Source organism: Aethalodelphis obliquidens, unplaced genomic scaffold (genome assembly GCF_003676395.1).
Source record: "Aethalodelphis obliquidens isolate GAN/ISIS:26980383/991018 unplaced genomic scaffold, ASM367639v1 scaffold26, whole genome shotgun sequence".
In the NCBI taxonomy this organism is placed as follows: Eukaryota; Metazoa; Chordata; class Mammalia; order Artiodactyla; family Delphinidae; genus Aethalodelphis; species Aethalodelphis obliquidens.
Window position 1 is genome coordinate 9091084 of NW_020837970.1, and position 23893 is coordinate 9114976.

The 23893-nt window shown below is 33.6% G+C and overlaps 1 protein-coding gene across 2 annotated transcripts in view; it reads right to left on the reverse strand.

Annotated features, from left to right (window-relative positions):
* VPS13C (vacuolar protein sorting 13 homolog C) overlaps positions 1–23893 on the reverse strand; it is a 174952-nt gene that overhangs the window by 16063 nt on the left and 134996 nt on the right. For both annotated transcript variants that reach the window (XR_003436379.1, XM_027123201.1), the window contains exons 60-74: positions 23244–23348; positions 22341–22505; positions 20690–20818; positions 20269–20402; positions 18441–18567; positions 14894–15129; positions 8725–8866; positions 7546–7686; positions 6675–6756; positions 6494–6563; positions 5771–5882; positions 5539–5652; positions 3444–3583; positions 1733–1814; positions 655–768 (exon numbers count right to left, since the gene is read on the reverse strand). Coding sequence is in view for 1 of the 2 variants with exons in the window: in XM_027123201.1 (XP_026979002.1) it covers positions 655–768; positions 1733–1814; positions 3444–3583; positions 5539–5652; positions 5771–5882; positions 6494–6563; positions 6675–6756; positions 7546–7686; positions 8725–8866; positions 14894–15129; positions 18441–18567; positions 20269–20402; positions 20690–20818; positions 22341–22505; positions 23244–23348 (1893 nt within the window). In the remaining variant the exon portion in view is untranslated. The remainder of the gene's footprint in view (positions 1–654; positions 769–1732; positions 1815–3443; positions 3584–5538; positions 5653–5770; positions 5883–6493; positions 6564–6674; positions 6757–7545; positions 7687–8724; positions 8867–14893; positions 15130–18440; positions 18568–20268; positions 20403–20689; positions 20819–22340; positions 22506–23243; positions 23349–23893) is intronic.

The window sequence follows — 23893 nt, forward strand, 5'->3', positions numbered from 1 at the left end:
TAACCCAAATACTGATGGAATACCTATTGTGTTTGAAGATACCTTCAACCCACATGATCTCAGCAAGCCCTTTAAGATGACAAAAATTGGAGAGGTGTAAATCACTGGCTTCAGTCACAATCTGAAGTTGGCCTCCCAGGACCAAGTGCCATCTGACTGCTAAAGCAAGCCACAGTGACAACGAGACTAAGAGCCCACAGTTTCAGCTCTCTTGTTCTCCCCATTTATTCTCTTTGCTTTGTCCTTCTAAAACCCTCACCACACTAGGCTCCTGGATCCTTTAAATGGAGGAGAACAGGTTAGAGGAAAGCTTGACTATGAAACAAAGTCAGCTTTTAGTGCCCCATTAGTCCTTTCCATAGTGGTGAAACAGCCTTGAAATGGGTCTCAAACTACCTAGCACTCTTCCTTACAACTACATTAAATCCTAGAAAACGTGGGGATGTTTTATTACCCAGACACTAGAAGTGCTCAATTAATTCTAAAACAATCTTTTAATGTCATCTCTAGTAATTTAAAAAAATATATAAAATTGATATATGTTATATGAACATTATTCAGTGCCCAGATACAATTAAAATACAAATTACTTGTCATAAAAAATAGAACATCCATTTTTCTGTACTACACTTAAAATAAATGAAAGATCAATACCTGGAAGGGTTCGTAGAATAAAGCTTCAAATCCTTCTGACAGACCTCTAATCAATCCAAATGGGTTTCCAAGCACATCTAAGCCCAATACAAGGACATACATCTGTTTCAAGAACTACAAGGGAAAAAAAATAAATGAAGTCCTTTACAACTACTGTAAGGAACAACATCATGATGCAGTAAGAAAGTGGGATACTGACTAAATTAGGTTTGTTAAAGGAAAGCGCTGCAGAATAACCACCACTATGACCATTAATTGATCTTTCACTATGTGCCAGGCATTATGTTAGTACTTTTACATGGGTCTTTCAAACTGGACAGAACTAAGGTTTGAGGCAAAGTCTGCCATTTGGCAGTTATGTAACCTTGGACAAGTCCCTTAGTCTCTGTAGGCCTTCCTCTTTTCATCTATAAAATGGGAGGTCTATTATACTGACCTTGCATGGCTGAGTATGCATATTAAATGAATATATATTTCAATAACTGGTACTTACTTTTGTTATTATCACTATTTCTATGAACTAGATGGGTTAAAAACAAAAAAAAAAGAAAAAATATCCTTATTTGAACATGTAAAAAACATAATGTCTATACACCATAAGAGAAAGGACCTGCCAGCAGAGGAAGGAAAGAGGAATGTCACCCTGGAGTTTCACAGTATAGCAATGGAACCCTAGTGCCCCAAAACAACTACTATGTCTCTGTGCATAGAACTCGAAACATGGAGTAACAGGCAAAGGGAGGAATCTGGCTTCCTCACAATTCTACTAGACTATGCTTAGAAACTATAGTCATTGAAGGAATAAAATGTATTGACTCCTAAGTTACTATTCTTTCCCAAAGTGGTAAATGTACAATTGCAAAGGGAAAAAACATTAAGGGAAACTTTTTAAAAAAGTTTATACGGGGCTGGGGAAAAACTAAAGAAACAGAAATTAATCATTCAGGAAAACTAAGTAATGAGATTGAGAACTGCAGTAAATTAGGTAAACGTCACACACTGTACAATCACATACAAATGTTTTGTTTTGTTATTTTATGAAATATATTCCTTATGAGTTACTATGATAGGAAATTACCTGTTCACTGTAATGTCTAACAACACTCCACATGAGCTGATCTCTGTTGTAAAACTGATATCGAATTTCATAATAAGCAAGTCTGGGAAGAGAAAGTGCCAAAAGTACTAAGATTATTTTTTGGAAAAAAAAAAAGAGACTTAAAATTTCAATGATAATCATTGCTAATTCACAATTAGGTTTGTACACATAATTTCAGATCTTAAATATTAGGATAACAAAACTACTATAAAAATAGTGCATTCTCATGCAAATCTTTCATAAACACATAAAGAGTAAAAAGGTTTAAAAAAGTTGACCATAATCCCACCACACAGTGGATTTTTTAAAAAGTTTTTTCTTCTTCTCATTTTCCACTTTGAATTCTTTCTTTTCTGTGCAACTGCAAAATATTACAACATTCTGTATGCATTTTTACACTCAGCATTGTGGATAAATATTCTTCTGTGTTTTCAAAATTCTATGTAACCATTTTAAATAATGCATAGCATTCCATCATGTGAACATGTCATAACAAACGATTCTTCCACAGTCAGACATTTTTAAATTTTGACATAATAATGCTGCTATGCGCGTCTTGAATATAACTTTGGTTGTGTTTCAAGATTATTTTTTGGACCGAATTCCCACCCAAAATAATTAATGAGTGAAAGACTACAAAAACATTTAAGGCTCTTGAATAGATCCCTTTCCACTGATACAAATAGTAAAAAAAAAAAAAAAAAGTGCCCATTTCTTAGATCCACCCCTCTCTAGTATTAGGATTTCTCATATTTTGGAAGCTTTGATAACTTGTTTTAATTTGCATATATTCTTTGATAAATAATAAAGCTAACCATTTCTAATATCTATTAGCCACTGTATCTTCCCTTTTGTGAATTATCTCACATTGTCCTCTGGCACCTATGGCATTGGAACTTTTAGGTTAAAAATTAAGATTATTATCTTTTGTTATACTTGTCATCATATTTTTCCAGTCCTTTGTTTTTTAAGTGTTTTCACTGATTTTATTGTAAGAGTTTAATTTTTATGTAGTCAAATCAATTTTGGATTTTTCCATTGGGATTTTTTCATGGCTTTTAAACACAGAAAGGTTTCCTTTTATTCAGAGATTTGATAGCGATTAACTTCTATTTTTCCTTAGTCTTTGTTTTTCTATTTGAATTTTATGTTTAAGCCTTCAATTCCTATGAAATTTGACAGTGTGCAAGTGAGGTGAAAATAATATTAATGAATTTTTTTCTCCAGTACCACTGTTGAATATTCAATTCAATAAACATTCATTGAATTTATATGTCTCTGGCACACACAAATATTCTTATTTTAAATGCAGCAAGGAGCTATTATCTATACTTTGCCATATAATTATACTGAAATCTAATCCTGTTGCTATATATTTCTAAATATAATTCCTTTTAAAACATGCGTCAATTTATAATATACTACTAAACTAATTCAATGTTTATACTATATTCATGTATTATCTAGATACTGATAACTGCAGAAGATATCAGACTCTTTACCTTATCTTTATGAGTAAAATAAGTATACCTAAAGGGCATAATTAGAAAGGGACCAAATTATTCAAGAATAAGTAGTAAGAATTATCATTTTTTGAAGCTAACATTCTAGCACAAATGGAGAGAATTAATATCCAGAAACATCATCCTGATATAAAAACCTCCCCAATACACTTTAACATAACTCTTACTTGAATATAAGGTCATCCACATCAGTCAGAGTAGCACCTATGCTTTTCAATAGCAGATTGACAGAATGAATTGGAATCATTTCCTTGTTTTCTTGGTTTGACTCTTCATCGCCAGAACCCAAAGACAAACTCAAGTGCAACTAAAAGAAAAATAATGTTCAATAAATGAAAACTAAAACCAAAAATATTTACATACATAGAAGCCAGATCGTCCAGATACAAATGGTGTATCTTTCAATTAGAGTCCTAAAGAAAACTACTATTTATTACTCAGTAAATTACACTGAACAGCTCTGATTCTCATATTTACCCTTTGATAAAACACAAATCAGTCTGTCCCAAAAATTGAACTATAATTTTATTCAAAGCCTATAAATACCATTGTGTTTATATGGAGGAGACCAAAACCCTTTGCAAAAATAGCATCATCATTTTAAGGAGAAAAATGTGTCAACTGGCCCACAAGTAATCTAACACTTGAAATAATGGACAATCATTTATTTTAATCCAATAAGATAAACAACTTATGGTAACAACTAACAATAACAACTGTGGTATCATCATACCATAATAACAAGTAACAAGAACATGACAATTATGGCAACAACTGGCAAGTTCTAAACAAATTTTTAAAAGAGTAATAAGTTTTTCAGCTTCCACGGACCCTTCAACTCAGTACTTAGCCATGAGATTTTCACGTTCCCATTTAGCTTCTTCTACTTTGTGCTGCATCATCATTAGTGCAACAGTGCCAGAAGGCAACAGTACCAGAAGACACAGGCGTAAGGTAATTCAACATGTGTAAGTAAAGCAGATAACTCTCCCTTCTCATTCTGCCATTCTCTAGGCATTTTCCCTCATTAACAGAGAGCTCAATAGAGGGGACTTGAGGTAAAGCCAAGAGAGCCTGGTTGTTGAGATTTTTTCTCTGATGTGGACTTTTGCCCATCTTCAGAGTCACAGACTGCTGTGATCCAGGAAAGGTAATCTTAGGTGAAAAGAGATCCAGCTTTTTCCTAGGGCAAAGTAACCATGGAATAAGAAAATGACCATGGTTCATGATCTTAATTATTCAACTTCATGGCACAATTCCCAGTGCGCCTAAAAATACGTATATGTAAATCATCAATCTTTAATACCCCCGAGATTATAAACTCCGTAAAGTCATTTTACACCTTCCACAGCAACTCTGATAGCAGGCCTTCAGTAAATAATCTGTTGAAGGTACTGCTCAATCTCATAAAGAACTGATTTTCATTTAATAATGAAAAAGAAGTTGTGCATAATACCACATAAAACAATATCAATTTTAAACCTAACACTATGGATATGTCTGATAACACCAAACTAATGTATCAATTTAAAATAATAATTGCATTTTATAAATCTATTCATTTAGCTGAATGGATTGGTGAATGCAACTAAAAATAAATGTGCTATAAACAGTTTTTGAGACTGTAAAGGATCACCAATATTTTAAAAGAGTTACTTAATTGTAAATCTGGCCCATTACACAAGTTTAGAGCTTCATGGTTGACAGCATTTGTGAATTCTCTAAGCAGTCACCTTCCCCTATAAAAGCTAAAAAGAATAACAAAAGGAGATAAGGAAATGGGTTCATAAAGTACAAAATCAGGCAAGTGAAAGGTATCCAATTTTCCACTCTCTTAGTTACAATCAAATTTTGGAAGGGTGAAAAACACCACATCAACAGTATAATACCTACTTCAGCATTTTCACATTCTGGTTAGGAAACCCATTATAGCTTTCTATTCAGACAGTGACAGCAGTTACAAAGTGCAACCAAAACATTAAACACTGGTGAGCACTTCTTTGCTTAATTAAGAAATGCTTTTGTCAGCTTTTTCCTTGAAGAAAGGGGTTATTAATTCAAGACTAGAAAGCACGCTCTGGTGGTTTCTCTGTGGGAATTATGGTTGTACATTATGTCAGAGAACTGTCTTAATTATTTCAATTAATCAAACAGAATTCCCACCAAATACTTGATGCAACAAATTAAAACCCATATTTGTACACAGATCCTTTAAAAATTCTACAATACTGTCAAATTTTCAAAATAGTAATTATAACAAACCTTAATAGGAGAAATATGGAAATGTTCAAAGAAACTAAGAATGGACGTATCAGTCACTGAGGTCTCCACTAATTCTGTGTTTATAGCATCAGAGTCTTCCTGGATTAACTCTGTCTGAAAAAAATTAATCAAGAATTTCTATTTTAATTTTTTTTCCTATTACAATTAGTGCAAAGAATGGTTGATTTAATTTTTTTACTTTATAATTTTCCCAAGAAATAAAAATTATTACCCATCTTCTTTCAGCTTCAGGGTCAGCTGTTGGGGTAAACAGTGCAGTAATAGCTCCTAGAAACCCCTGATCAACTTTTAAGGCCATTTCCTGAATGAGAACCATAAAATACCTAAGGAAAAAAAAAATTTTAAGTGGAAAAGGTTTTTTTTAAGATGAAAAAGGTTTTCTATCAAACCTTGTAATTTTCCATGTTAAAACTTTGATTTTGGCCAAAAACCACATCTTGTTCCTTGATCTCTAAAAAAAAGTGTTATGTTAACAAGATCAAGGTCTACTTAGATTGAGATTTTTTTTTCATTATAGTGAAGGTTTCACTAGAGGTAATACTGCTGTATTAACACTTAGCATTTAAAGTCCCAAATTCCATATTTAAGGGACAAAAGCAAAGATGATGTAGCATGTATTACTTAATTTTTAAAGTCCACAGGAATTACTTTAAAGAACACACCTCACAAACACACTTATCATTTGTATTTCACTAACTATTTTATATCCTAATGGAAGTTACAAAGGAGAGAAAGTGGTTGAAGGAATTTTACTTTAAAATATATATTATTAAAATAAGTTTCAATATAGAAAATCACTTGACCAAAAGTAGACTGATATGTTCAGGTGGATAATAATTTTTATACAGAAGTCACTTTCAAAAGAGTAAAATTTATTTTCAAAGTAGATTCTCATTTTAAATTCCTTTAGATAAATAAGGGAATCTTTACTTACTTGAACTGTAAGACTTTACTGTACTCATTAAATCTTGTGATGACACTCACATCAATGAAAGGTTTGGGCTCTAAAAGGAAGAAAGAAAACAGGAAAAAGACAATCAAGCTTTATAATAGGTCAAAATAATGTCTACTCAACTTTTATATACAGGGTATATCTCAATTTAATCTCTTTTTACCTGAATCCAAAGCAATAGATTTTGGAGGGGCCACAGGATGAAATACAACAGGGAACACTGTACCTGGTAACTGACTATCAACCTGACAAAAAAAAAAAAAAGAAAACTGATTCAGCAGGACTTGAAATAATTTAAATTTAAACTTTTGTTTCAGAGACAATATTATAGATGATGCCACTAATTGCATCATAAATAAGTATCTGTATGTATATGTGCTGCTATTAAAAGTTTCACTTTAAATCTAAAATTCTTATAAATCTCACCAAGGGCAAGCTTTTACATAAAGGAGTATATAAACATCCTCATAATTGCATTAAAATTGTGCAGCATGAACACCATTAATGGAAATATTTGTACCTATGGACCATGTGAGATTTCATCTATTATTTAAATAAAAATTTAAGTAGAGACCAGATATGAAATTAGAGGTTAGGTATTAAGAAAAAAATTAAAATGTCCTAAATAGCAGTAATCGGTAGTTAAAAGCAAGAGATGGAGAGACAGAGGAAAGGAGCAAGCGAACAAACAGACAAAAACAGCCTCCAATAAAGCCCCACTCATTCCCATAGAGAAGGACAAAAGAAAATCCTATTTTGGGATCCCATGACAAATACAAAGGAATATTAAAAATAACAATTTCAGTGTAAGAAAACACTCTGGCAGGCTAACTGGTCAAATTAAAGTCTCAACGGTCATTTAGCCTTGGATGGTGAATCTACAGGAATATGTGGAAGAAGGAGAATAAATGTATAAACAAAAAGAAAGATACCAACTATGATGCATGATAGAATCTTGTTAAAAAAAAAAAAAATTCAGACCCAAGATTCCCAAACCGATTAGATATATCTACTGAATAGGATGATAATGTTACCTGAAGCCAATACAATCTGGCCCTTAAACTTCTTTGGTGAGGAGACTGCTTAAATTCAACCTGAATTCCTGATAAAAAATCTCGCTTTATAGGGCACCGAACAGGGAGGCGCATTTCCATTGGGTCTTTGCCAAAATTTACCTGGGAAAAAAGTACACGTGTTTGTGATAAACTGGTAATGAGCAGTGAAGCCCATTTTATATATCCACTTACAAACTGAAAAGGAAAAGTATCTTAATCTCTTGGTCTCATGAAAAGATCTACCTTAAGATGATCTACAGTTGAGATACTGGAAGCAGAATCATCACTTTTCTACCAAGGTTATAAGGAAAACAAGAAAACAATTGGAGAACTTTTCAACTATATAAATTATACTTAAAAAAAAAAGCCATGCTTTTTACATTTTAAAAACCTCAATTGTAATGGATAATTCTAGATAACACTTAAACTTTGTTTTAACAAAGTTAAACAAGGAATAGTTAATAGCTTATTTACGTCTGACACTAATTGTAGAGTGTTTTTTCATTTGAGCATGACCAACACTTACAGGGATGGGCGTGGGGTTGAGGAGCATATCTGGTGACAATGCAGACTCAACCATTAAATACGAAGAGCAGCCCAAATTGTATGACTGAACCTGCAGTCAAGCTTCTGGGGTCTTCTCGGAGCAAAAGTGACTTTCAGTTTCAACAGTGTAGGGGCCTATGTAGAGTACACATTTACATGTGTACATCTACTCATGTCCTACAATCATTCACATTTAATGAATTTAATTGAGCAAGTTTTCTATAGAGTTTTCATCACTGACATATACAATTTTGCACAGCCTTTATTTAGCAATATATATTGGTATCATTCAGAATAGGAAAAGTTTCAATAAGCAATCTTAATTTCTCCATAATCTTCCTAAAAACAAGTTACATGAAACTATCTGCTTTACAAATAGAAGAAATTATAAAAATGCAGATAAGAAACGTATTTAGATAATGTTTCATACTATATGATTCAACAATGTACTTTAATTTAAAATGTACTAATAAATTTTACTAGTTATGCCAATCCTACAAATTAATTAGTTTCTTCATACACATTTTTACTTGGATAGTGAAATTTTATTTACCACCACCAGAAGCGACAAAATACATATATAAGAAACAAAACAAAACAATTTTGGTATACCTCAAAATTATCATCTAGTTTAATCCAGCCAAGGTCTCTTGATTCTAGATATTTCTTATAGGACTTTTCCAATAAAATTATCTGCTTTTGACTAAATGGCTTCCATTTCTGTTTTGGTTTCATCTCCCAAACAACACCAGAACTAAAACAATTCACAAAGAAAATTAATTAAATTAAATACATATTTACGTTGTGGAACTGTCATTCAACTCCAAATTGTTGCAACTGTCAACCACCTATGAAAATCACATTTATACATGAGATTTTTTTAAAATACCAAAATATATCTGTGTTATAAAAGTGCATAAGGAAAAGAGGAAGGGGAAAATCTTTTTGTCACACGTTGACATCAATGAGCTAAGGGACCAGCAAACTTTTTTCATATGGGGATATTTTAGGCTTTGTGAGCTGAGACAAAATCAAAGTTATTATGTAGGTACTTAAATAACAAGAGAGATAAAACACTTCCATACATTTTTTAATTGATGAAATTCAAAATGTAAAAATAACAATTGGGTACAATTTTTAAAAACAAGTCTATTAATGAGAAAAACCTTTCCCCCTCCCTCGCTTCCTCCCTTCCTTTTTATTGAGGTATAGTTGACATATAACATTACTTAGTTTCAGATGTACAACATAATGATTTGATATTTGTATATACTGTAAAACTATCACCACAGTAACAGTTAACTTCCATTACCATACATAGTTACCAAAAAATTTTTTTACACTTCTTTTGTGGGGGTGACAACTTTTCACTTAATTAGGGCTCAAAGTTAGTGTTCCCTATTTTCAAAATCTATTGCAAATGTTCATCTGTTCATGCTGATCTGTAATGAGCATCTTTAAAAATGTCCTTTCAAGCAGAGATACTGTCAAATACTGATCTCAATCTAAGACAATATTAGCTTAACTAAGCATATGTATCGCTTGTAATACATTTGTAAAATTCTATTCTATATTAGAAAAATTCTAGATCTAATTTTAAATTCTGTTTCCTACTCTATTAGGTTCTTGTCTTGATTGTTGCCTTTTAGCATGTCAATATATTACAAATCAATCACTTACGATTGAAGGTTAGGTAGAAGCTCTTTCATTAATAGTTAAATGAATTTTGAAATGTGGAAATTTTCTTTGTACTTGCCCTGAGGTTGGAAAACATGTTGTTGGAACTGTAGTTGTAGGTCATAGAATATATCCACCAGCTCCAAACTTGTGTGGGGTTGGAGATATCACTTCTTGTTTTAACTTTGGACAGCAGAGGAAATATATAAAATAGACTAACATTATTTGTGATTCAAATGTTAGTTGTCATCAAAATGACTTTGCTGTTTTACTTTCTGCTTTTAGGGTGAATTTACTATCAATTCCGCAGCAAAAGCTAACTTCCAAAGCCATTCAGTGTTCAGTAATAGTGGCTGAAGGCTTCCCTGGTGGCGCAGTGGTTGAGAGTCCATCTGCCGATGCAGGGGACACGGGTTTGTGCGCCAGTCTGGGAAGATCCCACATGCCACAGAGCGGCTGGGCCCGTGAGCCATGGCCGCTGAGCCTGTGCGTCCAGAGCTTGTGCTCCACAACGGGAGAGGCCACAACAGTGAGAGGCCCGTGTACCGCAAAAAAAAAAAAAAGAAAGCTGGAGTAGCAATACTCATATCAGATAAAACAGACTTTAAAATAAAGAATGTTACAAGAGACAAGGAAGGACACTACATAATGATCAAGGGAGCAATCCAAAAAGAAGATATAACAATTATAAACATATATGCACCCAACACAGGAGCACTTCAATACATAAGGCAACTGCTAACAGCTATAAAAAAGGAAATCGACAGTAACACAATAATAGTGGGGGACTTTAACACCTCACTTACACCAATGGACAGATCACCCAGACAGAAAAGTAATCAGGACACACGAGCCTTAAATGCCACAATAGACCAGACAGACTTAACTGATATTTATAGGACATTCCATCCAAAAACAGCAGACTACACTTACTTCTCAAGTGCACACGGAACATTCTCCCAGATAGATCACATCTTGGGTCACAAATCAAGCCTTGGTAAATTTAAGAAAACTGAAATCATATCAAGCATCTTTTCTGACCACAATGCTATGAGATTAGAAATCAATTAGAGGGAAAAAAACGTAAAAAACACAAACACATGGAGGCTAAGCAATATGTTACTAATAACCAAGAGATCACTGAAGAAATCAAAAAATACCTAGAGACAAATGACAATGAAAACACGACAACCCAAAACCTACAGGATGCAGCAAAAGAAGTTCTAAGAGGGAAGTTTATAGCAATACAAGCCTACCTCAAGAAACAAGAAAAATCTCAAATAAACAATCTAACCTTACACGTAAAGGAACTAGAGAAAGAAGAACAAACAAAACCCAAAGTTAGTAGAAGGAAAGAAATCATAAAGATCAGAGCAGAAATAAATGAAATAGAAACAAAGAAAACAACAGCAAAGATCAATAAAACTAAAAGCTGGTTCTGTGAGAAGATAAACAAAATTGATAAATCATTAGCCAGACTCATCAAAAAAAGAGGAAGAGGACTCAAATCAATAAAACTAGAAATCAAAAAGGAGAAGTTACAACAGATACCACAGAAATACAAAGCATCCTAAGAGACTACTACAAGCGAATCTATGCCAATAAAATGGACAACCTGAAAGAAATGGGCAAAGTTTTAGAAAGGTATAACCTTCCAAGACTGAACCAAAAAATTGCAGAGGAAGGAACTCTTCCAAAAAATTGCAGTGGAAGGAACACTCCCAAATTCATTCTATGAGGCCACCATCATCCTGATACCAAAACCGGACAAAGATACTACAAAAAAAGAAAATTACAGACCAATATCACTGACGAATATAGATGCAAAAATTTTCAACAAAATACTGGCAAACAGAATCCAACAACACATTTAAAGGATCATACACCATGATCAAGTGGGATTTGTCCCAGGGATGCAAGGATTCTTCAATATACGCAAATCAATCAATGTGATACACCATATTAACAAATTGAGGAATAAAAACCATATGATCATCTCAATAGATGCAGAAAAAGCTTTTGACAATATTCAACACCCATTTATGATAAAAACTCTCGAGAAAGTGGGCATAGAGGGAACCTACGTCTACATAACAAAGGCCATATACAACAAACCCACAGCAAACATCATTCTCAATGGTGAAAAACTGAAAGCATTTCCTCTAAGACCAGGAACAAGAAAAGGATGTCCACTCTCGCCACTATTCTTCAAAATAGTTTTGGAAGTCCTAGCCATGGCAATCAGAGAAGAAAAAGAAATAAAAGGAATACAAATTGGAAAAGAAGAAGTAAGGCTGTCACTGTTTGCAGATGACATGATACTATATAGAGAATCCTAAAGATGCCACCAGAAAACTACTAGAATTAATCAATGAATTTGGTAAAGTTGCAGGATACAAAATTAATGCACAGAAATCTCTTGCATTCCTATACACTAACAATGACAAATCTGTAAGAGAAATTAAGGAAACACTCCCATTTACTACTGCAACAAAAAGAATAAAATACCTAGGAATAAACCTACCTAGGGAGACAAAAGATCTGATCTGTATTCAGAATCTATAAGACACTGATGAAAGAAATTAAAGATGATACAAACAGATGGAGAGATATACCGTGTTCTTGGATTGGAAGAATCAATATTGTGAAAATGACTATATTACCCAAAGCAATCTACAGATTCAATGTAGTCCCTATCAAATTACCAATGGCATTTTTTACAGAACTAGAACAAAAAACCTTAAAATCTGTATGGAGACACAAAAGACCCCAAATAGCCAAAGAAGTTTTGAGGGAAAAAAACAGAGCTGGAGGAATCAGACTCCCTGACTTCAGACTATACTACAAAGCTACAGTACAAAACTACAGTAATCAAGACAATATGGTACTGGCACAAAAACAGAAACACAGACCTATGGAACAGGAAAGCCCAGAGATAAACCCATGCACCTATGGTCAACTAATCTATGACAAAGGAGGCAAGAATATACAATGGAGAAAAGACAGCCTCTTCAATAAGTGGTGCTGGGGAAACTGGACAGCTACATGTAAAAGAATGAAATTAGAACACTCCCTAACACCATACACAAAAATAAACTCAAAATGGATTACAGACCTAAATGTAAGACCGGACACTATCAAACTCTTAGAGGAAAACAGAGGAAGAACACTCTTTGACATAAATCACAGCAAGATCTTTTTTGATCCACCTCCTAGAGTAATAGAAATAAAAACAAAAATAAATGGGACCTAGTGAAACTTAAAAGCTTTTGCAAAGCAAAGGAAACTACAAACAAGACGAAACGACAACCCTCAGAATGGGAGAAAATATTTGCAAAGGAATCGACAAAGAATTAATCTCCAAAATATATAAACAGCTCATGCAGCTCAATATTAAAAAAACAAACAACCCAATCAAAAAATGGGCAGAAGACCTAAACAGACATTTTTCCAAATAAGACAAACAGATGGCCAAGAGGCACATGAAAAGCTGCTCAACATCACTAATTATTACAGAAATGCAAATCAAAACTACAATGAGGTATCACCTCACACCAGTTAGAATGGGCAACATCAGAAAATCTACAAACAACAAATGCTAGAGAGGGTGTGGAGAAAAGGGAACCCTCTTGTACTGTTGGTGGGAATGTAAATTGATACAGCCACTATAGAGAACTGTATGGAGGTTCCTTAAAAAAACAAAAATAGAATTACCACATGACCCAGCAATCCCACTACTGGGCATATACCCAGAGAAAACCGTAATTCAAAAAGACACATGTACCCCAACGTTCATTGCAGCACTATTTACAATAACCAGGTCATGGAAGCAACCTAAATGCCCATTGACAGACGAATGGATAAAGAAGATGTGGTACATATACACAATGGAATATTACTCATCATAAAAAGGAACGAAATTGGGTCATTTGTTGAAATGTGGATGGATCTAGAGAGTGTCATAAAGAGTGAAGTAAGTCAGAAAGAGAAAAACAAATATCATATATTAACACATATATGTGGAACCTAGAAAAATGGTACAGATGAACCGGTTTGCAGGGCAGAAATAGAGACACAGATGTAGAGAACAAACATATGGACACCAAGGGGGGAAAGCGGTGGGGGGCTGCAGTAGTGGTGTGATGAACTGGGAGATTGGGATTGACATGTATACACTAATATGTATAAAATGCATAACTAATAAGAACCTGCTGTATAAAAAAATAAAATTCTAAAAATAAAAAAGATTTTCATATTTAGTTAAAAATACTATACAATAATGAAACACATAGCCAAGAGAATATATCAGTCATACATACATAAATGTACTAATATTACATTAATGGTATGTATAATACCATTTATTGAACCCTTAATCTGTCAGGTGTTGCACAAAGAGCATTACATACATGATCTCTTTATTTCCTTAATTTTATACTTCACTGAACAAACACATGATTATCGATAGACCCTATGCTTGTTATACTTGGTAACCATTCCCCCCAAGAGTCTCCAAAGAAGAATGAGTCTTTTACTAAAGTTAGTGTGATTGAAACACCAAAACAGTTAAATTCAAATATTTTTCTTAGATAGGTATAAGCACAATCAGAGGAAATACCTGGCTCCATCATTATTAAAAAGTTCTAAATGAGTAGCCAATAAAGATTATGTACCCACGTCCACTACTGCCTGCCTGCTCTATAAATAACCCTTTCTACCGGTGTACACAACTTGTCGTTGGCATCCCCCACCCACACCAGTTTCTCCAGCCTCTACAGCACCACTGCACGTGCACATACTTCTTTGTAGCTTTTCCTGGTGTTTTTATAATTCGTTCCAAAAATGTACAAACAACAAAGAAAGAAGCAAACCTCTTTCTTCCCCCACCAACTGATGAGTATTATAAGGGCAAAGACATGATCTTAGTCATCTTTCTATCCTAGGGGCTTTTCAACTAGCAGTGAAAACACTTGTTCAGTAAGTTTTGCTGAAAGAATTGCATAGTAAGCAAATTCAGAACAGGTATCTGTCCATACTCATCAAACCTGATATTACGAACTCAATGCCTTTTCAAGATTTCTGATACCTTACCCTTCTTTCATACCTGGTTATCCCAATATATGAAACTTCCTGCTTGTTTTCATTGTTAACCAGTGAAAGCCCAAGACTATGGAGAGAAAAAGTTATTTCATGATTGGCCTGCTCCATTTCTTCTGCCTGCAGTGCTTTGGAAACCAAGGCAACATCATCAGTGAAAAGCAAAACTCTCTGGCGCCCATCTAGAAATGATACCCAGTGTATCTGGATGTTTGCATCATATGGAAACTGTCCACATTCATCCTGTGGGAAAGAGAGACTTCATATTAAAACCACAAACAGTAAGCTTTTATTACATAAAGTTGAACTGTAGTAGCTGAGAAAGCATGACTATAAATCAGAAAATTATCAAAAAAAAAAATTAAAGTTATAATCTGTTTTAAAACATACTCACCAATTTTTTCAAACAGTAACGAAGATTAATAGTGCTTAATTTTTTTAAACCTTAGTTTGAGTTACCTCGTTAGTGCTCAAAGGTCACTTAGCAGGGACGAGAGTATCCTTCAATGGCACCAATGCCGTAAGATGCTTACTTGTCTCCCAGATGGAAAACAGAATGGTTTAGAAATGTATTGGAAAAGTAACCTCAGGTAAAACTAACCTGGTTTATTTTTAGGTTTTAATAATGTATAACACTGCAAATACATATATAAATCACATTGTTAAATAGTCAAACTATGGTGATCAGTTTGTACTAAGTTTCAATAAGAAGAGCCTTCTTGGCTGACAGTCTCACATAGCATTTAAAAATAGGAGGCTTGATTTGGTGAGTGTCTTCAGAGATTTAGATAACGATTTTTCTCTCATTCTGGACATAACATAAATATAACAACAGTTTGTTTCAGCAGGCAGTATAAGTTCCTAATATGTGCTTTTCATTTCATGCTTTCTTGGAAAACAAAAACCAAAACCAAATAAATAAAGGATGTTACCAAAAGCATAGGAATGGTTGGTATTTGTTGTTATCTACAATTTACCTATTGCTTTTAACATATGTCAAAGTAGGCTGTGTAATTTTTTTACTCTAATATGATCAAATTTTGTAAATGTTCCAGAGATACCTACTAAGAAGGTGAATTCTCTCCTTGTAAACTACAAAATTTGATACATAGCTTGGTTCAGTCTTAGTTATTCAAATACTCTCTAATCCCATTTGTTTTTCATCTATTTGATCTGTTAAAAATTAAATGAGGTGTGTTAAAATATCCTCAGGCAACTGTGTTTCAGTTCACTTCCAACACTTTAAGTTTCACATTTTGATTCAATATTCACTGCATGAAGGTTTATGGCTATCATGCCTTCTTTGTCACATTATCATATTCTATTTAATGACTTTGAATGCTTTGAATTATAGTTGCTCAGAAATTAAAATCAACAATTTTTATTTTTGTTCGTTAAATCTTTACCATGTCTTCTGCTTTCAACTTTTTGTATTAGTTCAATTAAAACAGATCTCATGTAAGTAGCATTTGGTTAGAAACTAATTTTTAACTTAATCTGAATGTGGTCTTTTAATAGGAGAATTTAAACCATTTTCATTTACTGGCATAACTGATGGGAAGCATGGTTTAGTGGGGAAAGTCCATGAACTGTGAAGTCAGACAGACCTGGTTTTGAATTCTAACCAGCAGTTCTAAGTTCCAATCATAAGAATTAATGATACTATATGACAAGCATTATAACACACGATATACATTCAATAAAAGGTATTTGCCACTTTCTATATACTTCCTTAGGTTTCCTTCTTTTACTATAAGGGCAAATTTTTCTTTATTTTCATTTTCTCAATTAATTGTTTTAGAATTCTTTTATCACTGATTTTGGTTCTACTAATTGGTATCTTTAAAAAAAAACCCATCATCTTTGATCTATATCTCCTAAAATTTAGGATTAAAATGGTGTTAATACAGTATGTTCAGAATATACTGTTTCCCTGCTCCCCTTTCACTTTATTTTGTTGTCTTTGTCTTTTATTTCACCATCTTTCTCCTTTTTCATAGTTGTCATATCTTTATAACTTTGGGGATCTCAGGCATACATTCTGAAATTTTTCTCTGGTTCTCCTGTAGTAAAAAAATTTTCAGAAGTATAATCAGCCTCTGACTCTTTAGGATAATGTTACGTTTTTCTCCTGAACTATTTTTTTCATAAACTCCATGTTTTTTTTTATCTGTTTATTCACACTTAATGAGGAAAGTGCTTTCCAATACTGTAAGGATTTTCTCTGAATTCCCACCTGGGCCTTAGCAGAATTCCCCTCTCAGATCAACCCAGGGGACAAGGAAATGGGTAACTGCCTTGTTTCTAGCTCAAGTTTCATAATCTGGCAGATTACCTGCTGACTGAGGCACACTTATCTACTTTTCTTACTGCCTGGCTCTCTAACACCAAACAGAATAGAGACATTTAAAACCACAATCCCATGAATACACTATTACCAGGATTCTTCGTGATTTTGCCTTCATTTACAGACCTGGATATCCTCCTTCAGGATGGCATTACCACTTTCTCTCCAGGGCCTGTATACCACTTTCTGGGAGTTGTGGTTGCTGAGGAGCATGAAATGTGAGGAGAAGGAAAATAACACCAGCATAGTACAGGGACCCCTGGTTGAGCTACCATGTCTCTGAGCCAGAGACCTAAGAGTAACAGGGAATTTAAGCTCCTCTCTACCACTTATAAACCTTGAAGGTTTTTCTATTGTAAAAAGTAAAGCATAATAAGCAGGCAATAGAGCTCCATCAAATTGTCATGGCAAAAATCACTCCAAGAATCTCATAACTATCAGTCTGATTTTTCAAAGGTGGGTAAGTCTATCTCTTTTATGGGTATTTCAGAGGGAATATAGGAGAGGATAATTCAGTCACTGTTGGCCAATTACTATTTTAAATAACCAAGAAAGCTTTTCTAACAACTGGCATTATCAGACAATGGAATATGACACTGTATGAACTTTTCAGGATAGAACACATTCCTACAGAAACTAGGTGCTCATGGAAGAGCAATGGCTATATTAGAGGGAGGCTGGCAGATGAATTCTTAAGCCCTTCCCAAAGTCTAAGACTCTAGGAAATAACATATTTAATTAATTTAGCTACCTAAATATTGTTTCAATAAATATTTTATTAAATTTCTTATATGGGATAATTTGCATACTGTCAGACTCCTTTAATTAACAAAACATATGGCTTTGATAGGGAAAACATGCCTAAAAATTCTCACAGCTAACAGTGGTACGCACATGTTCAAGATAAAGTTGTTTTTCACTTAGGCTCAAAATTCCTTTCTTTAAAAAAAAGTAAATAAAAAAGTATTTTCCTGGTCTTAGGCAAGCTGAAACAGGCCTATGTTTAAAAACTGTAAATAAAGTATTGGACTGATCTAGGACAAAATATTGGTATGAACTCTTTGCAAAGCCAAAAAGTAACTTATTTTGAAAATACTCTCAATTCATTTTTAGTTCAGTAAAGACAAAGATGACTGCGTGAAGCTAACTTGTCTACTTCCTTTGTTATCAGGTACTTCATACAGCACTCATTCACATCAAATGGTACCTTTAACAGATCATGTTCCCCAGCATTTGCTGCATAACTCCATATAAGTTTTCTGGTACCAGTGGGATCTGCCCAGGCAAAGAGTCGAACTTGTCTTGGCAGCAATACCATTTCTTCCTGTGACCCACTGAAATGCAAGCAACAGAGGGAAGATTAAAACATCCTGGCCTTGAGAAACCTAGACCCGTGGTTTATTGAGGAAAGGACTGGCACAAACATCTTATAAAATTGCCTTTGTTAATAAAACACAACTCTGCCTAAAAATAAGTACCCTAAAATGTCCAATTAACTAACGATTTTGAAGCTTGAGGGAACAGAATACTGCCCTTTCTGAAGTTGCAGTATACTCTGAACTGATTTAGGCAAGATCACACTAATGAAATTCATCAGAGTTCATCTACAGAAAAGGCTGTAAATAGTAAAAATTTTTTTTTAATTAAAAAGAAAATTTATTTGGCTGTGCTGGTCTTAGTTGTAGCATGCAGGATCTTCATTGCCGTGTGTAGGATCTTCATTAGGGCATGTGGAATCTTTAGTTGCGGCATCTGGAATCTTTAGTTGCGGCATGTGGGATCTAGTTCCCTGACCAGGGATCAAACCCGGGACCCCTGCATTGGGAGCACAGAGTCTTAACCACTGGACCACAAGGAAGTCCCAACAGTAAATTTTTTAGTAGCAGAAGAACTTTACTTGGTGCTCAAATTTAAGATTTTAATCAAATGCAACGCATAAGAAATAAGCTCAGAGGAAAAAAAATTGGGTCCACGTACCACTGCTACTCAAAGCGTGGTCTGTGGACCAGCAGCATTAGTATTACCTGGAGGCTTGCTGGAAAGTGCAAAATTCTGGGCCCCACTTAAAACCTACTAAATCAGAACCTACATTTTAACAAGATTTCTAAGGGATCTTAATATTGATACTTAAGTTTAGAAGTATTGGTCTGGATAATACAAAAGACTTTCCAGAGAACTAAAATAAAAAGTAACCCAATTAGGGTTTAATCCCAATGTATGCTTTTAAATCTCTCAGCAGATTCAAGCCATGAGAGTTATGAATACATTAAATCTGCAAGGCATTATTTTATATATATACATATATAATGTATATTACTATTTTATATATACATATAAAATAATGCCTTGAAGATTTATAATAATAATTCTTTGCAAATATATATTACATATTTTAAGGATTTAAAGCTATCTGTTATATCATTATTTACTGGCATTACCCAAGCCAAATGATAGCACAGACAAGAACAACAAAATTCCTATCAGCCTGTACTATAATACATTCAACACCACTACTTAATCTTCTACTTTAATCTTTCTTTAATCTTCTGCCCTCTTATTTAATCTTCTACTATTCCTACCACAAAACTAGATACAAATTTACAGGGAGAGGTTCACTGAGCATCACCAGACTACAAAAGAATGATAATACTTAAACAGGTTCACAATTCCTTATGTGCAATTCTGAAGTTTAAAAAGCTCCAAAACTCCAAATATTTTTCTCTAAGTTTGGTGTCAAACGTCATGTGGCAGCAAAACTTGATCTGAACTGATGTGAAACTGTTAATGGTTTCATTTATCCCACTTACTGTGAAGGTTCACAACTTTTGCTACAGGAATACTAATGTGTTTGGTTATAGAGTACTGTCTCAAAACCTGCTATGGGTATTAGCAATAAACATCATGTATCCCTATTACCTTTCTAAAATCTGAAAATATGTAGAATGTGAAACACACCTAGCTCCAAGTATTTCCTAGAAGGGACTATGGACCAGTAAAAGCAAATCAGATTTTCCAAGAACCCTTTTTTTTCATACCTCTGTTTATATGTGAGGATGTTCCATGGTGTGTGGTTTACTATTAGGGCAGGTGCGGATCCCTCATGGTAATCAGAAAAGCTTATGACAGTTGAATGTGGAGCGGTATCTACATCCACCAAGATACCCCCATTCTATTGTAGAAAAAAAAAAGAGTATGTTTGAGGTATTGGTTTAAACTGCACATGGTACATTTAGAGTTTCAATCACTTATACAGATATTACAAAGTTGGTTTTCCTAAGTTCTTACTGAAAAGCACACTGGCTCTGATCTCTTACAAATATATGTACTGCATTATATATTGATATTTTAGTATACCTTCAATTAATTATCAGTATATTTTATAGCATGTCTTAATAAAATGTTTTAAAGCAAACTTTAAAAATCAAAGACATTTTATTTTAAAACAGGAAAACTTACCAGATCTTCTAAGCTCAATAAAGTGCCATTATCCTGTTGGTTATAAAAGAATGGCTTGGAGGATCCTTCATAGCCCACCACTCTCACACAAAGTTTGCCTGAAAATTTTTCAGGCCAAAATGGAAGGTACTGAAAATATAAAAGTTAGTATCAGTCTTAAAACAATACTACAGTATAAATAAAACAGTGGCTAATAAAGTTTCCAATTCTAATTCAGATCATGATCCAATTATTACTAAGTTTCTTAAAATAGCCCCTCTCCATCTAATATTAAGATTACTGACAATATAATGATTATTTATGAAGCCAAAGAAACTCCATCAGAAGAATTGTTATATTAGTCTTTTCATACTTACAGAATAATTACAATGTGAGAAACTGAAGTGCTATTAAGAACATCTCAAGTATCTTGAATATTTAAAAATTATAATCTTAATAACATTTGCTTTTATGTATAACCCATTTTAATTCCTTAATCACCATGAATTCTTTCACAGAGTATCTTATCCTAGATAAACCAGAAGACAACTGAAGGCAGAGGACCTTGCTGGAAGTCCTGACACTATCCTCCAGGCTGTCTGATCTTAATCAAATCATGCACCTTTTTGAGCCTGTTTCCTTATCTGTAAAACTGAGATCTTAGTTCCTAAAAAGAAAGTTCCCTCTGTTATAGAATACTGGGTAAATTCTATTTCTAAAAAAAAATACTACTGCTATCAAACTCACATCAAAGATAAAAAGATAAGGAGCATTTATTTGCTACCAAGTCTATGGAGATCATTCCAAGTGCCTTGGAAAGGCCATGTCTCTTAGAGGTCTGTGTTTGTAGTGTAATTGGAATCCTTCTCTTAACCTTTTGCTAAATATTTTTTTAATAATTTTAGAATTCTTTTGAGATGTACAGAAGAACAGTCCTATCCTTAAGTCAGGTGGCTTGGTTGAAAACTCGGGCAAATTCAAGCAACTAACACTTGTCTTTGCATCTGTCCTCTCCCCACTCTTTCCTTATTCTCTTCACCTTTCTTCTTGTTGAGTCTGCAAAAGTTTAGTTCAAATGCCAGCTCTTCTATGAAACTTTTCCTTTTGATCTAGACCACAATGATCTCAACCTCCAATAACTTTACTGACCTAAAAAAGTAAGATTCAATTTCTTTCTCTGTAAAGCAAGGTGGCTGAATTTTTGGAATTTTTCAAGGAAACTTCCAGCTCATCTATTCAGAGATCCTATAACCACCTATAACTTACCATATACTATCTTCTTCTCCATGTATTAATTTATATGAGTCTTAAGCCCTCCAACAAGATTAGATGTTTCTTGAATACAAAGACGTTACCTTGCTATTGACACAATACATAGTACTTTATGTACATTTTACAGTACATACCCATGTTTATACATATAGGAAGAACTAGAGAATGAGTGTTAACAGTCTAGACTGAGCTAGTGGTAAATATTATCCACAATTTTTTTCTTCTTTTTTAACATATGCTTATAGTATGAAATAAAAGTCTTTCAAAGCTGGCTGTCATATTTTAACCCACAAATATGGTAGCAAAGTGAGTATGACAAAGAGATATACATAATTCTTATTTATATGTCTATATTTATTTGTACATTTTAGGAGCCAGTTGTATTAAAGGAAAATATTACCTCTGAAGAAGCAATATAGTTCCATTTATTAGTTGGCATTGAGCCATCAGGTGCAATTTCACCAACTTCTAGTTCTAGTGATGACTTGTTCACAATAGTATAAAAGGGAGTCAAAGTAACTATTCGTGTAAGATTAAAACTGCTCATTTTGATGCTAACACCAACCTGTAAAAAGCAAACAAGCTTATCATTTCCCAGTACTTTACATAGCTTGAAATACACACACACACACACACACACACACCCTATTCACATACAGGCTTCTTAAAATATTTTAAAATAAGATTTCTTAAATAAAGTAACTGCTAAGAGCCATATTCCATGACTGATTATCTTCTCACTAAGAAGAAAAATTTTGGTTCCTTAGTTTGGCTCCATCAGAAACAAATTGAAGAAATATCACTCAGTAATTTAACTAACGATGACTTATAATAACAAACTTAATTTTAAAAAAATCCTTTACTTTTTAACATTCCAAAATAAATTGTTTTAAAATTAGTGTACAGGCTCAATTTTTGCTGCTTTATTAACTCTGCTATCAATAAAATAAAATAAAAATTTCAAAGTGGTAATAAAACAAGTCAACTTGTATCAGATTATTCAAATTTTCGCAGTCAAACTTAAGATTTAAGAAACATTTGGCAGGGAGTGGTATGGAATGCAGATTCTAGTATATTCTGAATATTTACCAAGTTGCTTACTTATATGGATTCAACTCACTGCCTTAAACTTTGACAAATTTAGGTTTTGCTTTGATACTAGTGGCCCTAGAAATTAGTAGAGAGATATAACAGTCCTCCACGTAATACTCTGAATTCACATTTCTGTACCCCTTAGGATCCAGCTCATTTACTGATGAAAATGTGAATGAAATCAAAAGTAAATAAGCAAGCAAAATCTTACCAGGTATTCCATATTGTTGGCAGGACACTTCACACATCCATAATTTCCCACTGTATCCAATGAAAAACCACTGGACCATGAACTAGTTGAAATTTTTAACTGTACCTACACCAGAGAACACAAACAATCATATAAGAAATCTAAAACACTATATTAATTTTATCTGATGGAATGCTGCTAGACCACTAGAAATTTATTTAGTAACATGAGACAGAAAAATATAACCAAAGGCATGCTGCAAATGGGTAACAGAACCACAGAAACTCTAGGGGACAATGTAATATTTAAAAGCAGAGCTCTGACCTTCCCATTCACCTATGCAATGAGTACAGTGAATTTAAAGATGTATACCAATGCGACCTTCTGTTATTTGAAAAGGAATTATAATGTAAAATGATATTTTCCAGTGTCAGACTTTTGATACAGAGCTAACGAATTCTTAAAGTTTTAGCACACAGAGAATTTATGCTTTTAACATTATTCAGCAAACAATAAAGGAAAAGTGTTGTGATAAGCAGAATGGAAGACACAATTCCTGTCTTCAATGAGCTTCCAACTAAACAAAGAGATAGGAAATACATACTAATAATTATGATGCGAGACTCAATGTGATAACAACTATATAAAAGGGATAATATGCGATCAGGGTG